The 5,113-nt window shown below is 35.7% G+C and overlaps 1 protein-coding gene across 1 annotated transcript; it reads right to left on the bottom strand.

Moving 5' to 3' along the window:
- Positions 442-4,449, bottom strand: LOC18767749 (ras-related protein Rab7). The gene is made up of 7 exons (XM_007201789.2): positions 4,219-4,449; positions 4,097-4,123; positions 3,706-3,805; positions 3,439-3,585; positions 1,783-1,863; positions 1,565-1,710; positions 442-826 (listed from the first exon to the last, which is right to left on the bottom strand). The coding sequence occupies exons 1-7, from the start codon at positions 4,269-4,271 to the stop codon at positions 763-765; spliced, it is 618 nt and encodes a 205-aa protein (XP_007201851.1). The 5' UTR covers positions 4,272-4,449; the 3' UTR covers positions 442-762.

The raw sequence follows: 5,113 nt of genomic DNA, 5'->3' as shown, positions 1-5,113 counted from the left end.
TTGTCCTCTAATTTGGTTAGGTAAATAATAATCTTATAGCTGTATTTAATCTAAAGAGGATGCTTGAATATGTTAGTAGCGCGACTTTCATAGTGGTGCAACTCATATATTCATACGAAGTTTTGCACACATGATGATGTACGATAACAATCTGAACTTTAGTTTAAGATATAAAGGGGTATGCCAATTTCAGCATACAAATATAAAAGAAAATTTGCTGGAAAGACCCAAAAGAAAAAAACCAAAATGTGAAGTAATTTTGGACAAGCATGAGAAACAGCCGAGAGAAAGGGAGATGGCAATGCATTTGAACTACTGAAGCTTTGCTGAATTAAACTCAAATATTGTATAATAAACATGAAAATCCACATACTTGGGACACAAGAAAACAAAAGTTATAAGGAAGAACCAAAGATAATAGCTTAAGACCACATAAGAAACTGTTACCCAAAAGTTAATTTAAAGATTCCATGAAGTTGATTCTCATAAGTCAAAACTAGAAGCATCGATTCCGTTTTGAAAGTAGAAGCAATAACTCATGGTGAGACAATCCAAAAAGGGGTTCCTACAGTCTGAGGTTTCTTGGAGTTCATCTGACAAAAACAGGACTACTTTCCACAAAGTCAAAATGGCAAAAGTCAAAGCACGGCTAAACAGAAATAACTTAGTATACAGCGTGTACAAACAATGGCTATGAATCGGGAGCATAAAAAATGAAAAATTTAGGCAGCCCAGCATTAGAGGTGAATTGCTCAAATAAATTCAGCATGCACAACCCCCTCTTTGATCAGACTCTGAAACAGCCTCTGGGATGCCTTGGAAATATCTGCAAGTAAAAAGGAAATGGAAAAAAATGATAAAACATCATGTTTAAATGGGTCATAAATGTATCTCATAGCAAGCTCCAGAATATGAAAATAACAGCATGCAGCAACAATAGCAGAAAGACAGAAACATTTTAGATGGAAAGGTGAGGGACTTAGTACGATGATGGAAAAGCAGGGGCGTTGTAGTGTGATGGAAAGTTTGAGACACTTTAGTGCGATGAAAAGTTGGGGACACTGTAAGGTTACGGATAAGGTTTTTGAGATCTAAAGGGAAAAATTCATTTAAATTATTTCCGTATTTATCTGAACAACACAGCCAGTTGCAAAGATCTTTAGAGGTGAATGATTCATGTTCGCTCCTTATCTAATTCTTAACTCTAAACTGTTATAACAGCATCCTAGAATATGAAAGATCATATGCCAATCCTCCGATGAGACTGGTGAAACCAGGCTTTATCCACACTTACCACTATTCTCACCCTAGAAGATCTCAAATTAAGTTTGAAGGAGAATATTTCACTATGTTGATGTCCTTCATGTCATAGAGGTGTGCTACTATCTATCGACTGTGCGCAAATGATTCCAATAAACAGCTGATTCTCATTCTCTGATCTGGAGTAGCTGATGAAACTAAGTATATTCTAAAAACAGTAAAATAGAAATTTGCTTACTCCGGAATATCAGTAGCATATGATACAAATTATAGAACAATATGTCAGCACTCAATATAAACTTACATGTCCTGCTCATGTTCATTTGCAAGAGCAGTCTTCGCAATACAAAGGAATGCAGCATCAACATTGTAATCTTCTTTTGCTGATGTCTCAAAGTAAGGAATATTCCCCTTTGATGTGCACCAGTCCTTTGCTTTCTTCTCAGAAACCTGTAAAGATTATAATTAGAATAATGTATCATGGATAGATTGTGGCCAGCACAGTGGACCGTGTATCCTTACCACGCGACTATTCCCCCCATCAATATCAATCTTGTTACCAAGCAATATAAACGGAAATGTCTTGGGATCCGGAGGGTTGGCCTGGCATTAAATCAAAAACATAAATCATTTTTTGAAAAACAAAATTCAAATTACAGAACTGCTTAGGCAAGAAAGGTATATTTACAACTTTCGATACTGCTTGGCTACACTCTTATCAAGCTACTGCGTTTTATGAACAAATTAATTTAGGAAAAAAAGGACAATTAATAACATGAAACAAGGAAATCATGTTCCCGAAATGAGAAACTAGGATCTGGGAGGTACAAAAGAAACTGGTAAAAAGCATGTACAAAATTAGAGAATAAATAGAAAAGCGGCTAATTGAAAAACAAACACAAGGAAAGCTAAAATCCTATACCACGGAAGCTCAACTCTCTCTCTCTCTCTCTCTCTCTCTCTCTCTCTCTCTCTCTCTCAACTAAACCATAAAAACATATCACACAACAACATTCGGTAATCAGAATCACAGCACTGTGCTGCATGGCTGCAAGTCATTTGACAAATGACTTAGGCATCAACCAAAGAACCCAAAAGTGCCCTTATCTTTACTGCTTAATAGGATCCCCATCTGCAAGAAATCTCCCTGCAAATTCTAGAACTATTTTTAACTGAAGTAAGAAAAGAAGGATAGAACTTAGATATGCACCCTTTCCTCCATAAATAGACATTCCCGAACCCCTTCTTATATACGAGACAAAGGTCCCAAGAAAAGGAGTAGTGATGCCCCAAGATAGGTTCTTGTAGTTTGCTTGCACCCTAAAGTAAAAAAATCTTGCACTCATCGAAAGAGAGAGAGAGAAAGAAAGAAAGATGGATGAAATCTGAGAGAACTGAGTAAGAAGGAATGGAAAATAGGAAGAACTAAAGCCAAACCTATTTAGAATTGTATTTAGTTTTTATTTTAAAAATGCTTTTATGTATTCTTTCTCCTTTCTCTGGTTACCTCTCTCTCTCTCTCTCTCTCTCTCTCTCTCTCTCTCTCTCTCTCTCTCTCTCTCTCAATTAGTAGTCAACATAATTAGACAATTACTGCTTATAAGTTCTAAACTACTCTCTCTCTTCCCTCCCACCATATTAATTCTTCAGTCTACGAAAGCCCTACAACCGAAAATTGTTTTTATTAAGTAGCCACTCCAAGATAAACCAAAGTAACTCACTTTTCAGAATTTGGAACACAGAGACAGAGGAAAGTAATACACAACTGATACTACTTCTCTAAAGTCAAAAGTAGTACTATTTTCATTGTGCCAATGCTGCCAGTGTTTATTCAAGTGTTTTCTGTCAACGCATGTATTTTTTTGAATAATTGATAACTGAGAAACACAATGTACCATTTCACACACGCAACAAGACATAATAGCAAAATGGGAGAAGTCCTAAATACTCAGATGATATATAGATAACTAGAAATTACTCAAAGCATCATATGTGCGTGTGTTATGTCTGTGTACAAAAAATTCGACACGCTATGTTACCAGATAACCAATAAGGACTGCACCTACATATGTTTCCAACTGATAGTCCTACTAGGGAGTCCAACAACGTAACACATGAGATTGTTTAACAAGAGCAAATACCAGATAAATATAAGACCGAGAAAGGCACAAATCAAACCTGCTTGAGAAACTCCTCGTGCCAATTCTCAAGAGTATCAAAGGACTTCATTACATTAACGTCATAAACTAAAACACAGCAATCTGCCCCCCTGTAAAATGCAACTCCAAGACTCTGAAATCTTTCCTGCCCAGCTGTGTCCCAAATCTTCCAGAGGAAAGAGAAAAACAGAAAAACTGACGTATATTAGCACTAAACTTTCCAACTAAAACTATCCTGAATACAACTGAATAGAACATTCAAATACCATTGAACCAGAAAACCCACTTGTAAAGTGACGAGCCTGTCATCAATTTGGAGTTCTTTCGTGACAAAATCGGCACCTATTGTAGCTTTATACTGCTGACTGAACTTCTTATGCACATATCTAAATAACCAGTTTAAGAACCACAAAGTCTAACAGCAAATTAAAGATACAATTTCACTGATACCCCATTAATATAAACAATGCCCATATGTCGATCATAACCATATTAAGCTAAATGTTCAAACCACGAAGCCAAAATTAAACTAAAATTCATCTAAGAAAAGATTCACATTGAAAAAAAATATTAGATTTCAGAGATCGGACAAAATCAGGAAAATATACAATTCCAACCCAGAAATTGGAAAAAAAACAAAACAAAACAAAAATAATCTCACAGATCCTGAAGGATACTGGTTCATCAACGACGTCTTGCCAACCCTAAAACGAAAAAATATAAAATTAACAAACATAAATGTAGATACATATCCAATAGCCCCCCGTACAATTAGAAACCCTAGGCCTAGAGAACGTACCCACTGTCGCCGAGAACGATGACCTTGAGCAAAGTTCGTCTACGCAATGACATGGCGATGAATTTAAGTGAAGGAAATCAGAAAAAAAGGCGATAATTTCCACTTTTTCACAGTAATGGAATTTACATACGAAGGCGATTGATTGGTTGGGTGTTTTCTTTAATTTGTTTTCAACTTTTTATTTTCTTTCCAGCAAAAGAAAGAAAGAGAAAGAGAAAGAGAAAGAAAAAAGGGGCGCCAATTTCGATCGCTCTTTGTTTCTTCTTTTTTATTTTTTTATTTTTTTATTTATTGGAATTATTTGTATTTTGTGTATTGAGTCGGCAGCAGGACAGCAGCAAGCATAATACAAAGTGCTAGGTGACATTTAGTAGAAATAAGTTTGATGGGGTCCGCTTATCCACAAAACAAAAAACTTTTTTCGGAACTGGGCCCACCTGGAAATAAAATGTTCCTTCCTTTTAAATTGTACACGTGTGAGAGGAGAAAAACTTGAGCATGAGCAGCTTGCCAACGCACCTTGCATGACAAAATCATTCATTATAATTGCAAAAACTTATTTATTGTATTACCCTTTGAAACTTCGCTCAAATTTAGAGACGGTAAAAATTTTCGTTGTGTTGGGTCCCCGACCCAAACGGGGGAACATTTTAGAGGAAAGCCAAGGGTGGGTACAGGAATCCCCGAATTTAAAAAAACCCTCAGTCGATGACGGGTGAAGAATAATATTGTTATCCTCATCTCCGAATCCGACCAAACAAGTCATATTTATTTTGAATTAATAAATATATAATATAATATAACAAGTAAAAATAATAAATATTTTCGTTACAAGGTATAACAATTTATTTTAATATTTGATCTTGGGATCTGATTTTGGTTTTTGGGATTTTTG

This window comes from Prunus persica, chromosome G8, assembly GCF_000346465.2.
Source record: "Prunus persica cultivar Lovell chromosome G8, Prunus_persica_NCBIv2, whole genome shotgun sequence".
Classification (NCBI taxonomy): domain Eukaryota; kingdom Viridiplantae; phylum Streptophyta; class Magnoliopsida; order Rosales; family Rosaceae; genus Prunus; species Prunus persica.
Note: the sequence above shows the minus strand (reverse complement) of the source record. Positions and strands in the feature narration are given on the sequence as shown.

Bases quoted from the DNA above. Each gene is read 5' to 3' on its own strand.
- LOC18767749 (XM_007201789.2), bottom strand. From the start codon at position 4,271: ATGTCATTGCGTAGACGAACTTTGCTCAAGGTCATCGTTCTCGGCGAC. The intron at 3,806-4,096 runs GTATCCTTCAGG...CTGGTTATTTAG, and splicing joins AAGACGTCGTTGATGAACCA to ATATGTGCATAAGAAGTTCA. The intron at 1,864-3,438 runs GTTTGATTTGTG...ATTTAATGCCAG, and splicing joins ACGAGGAGTTTCTCAAGCAG to GCCAACCCTCCGGATCCCAA.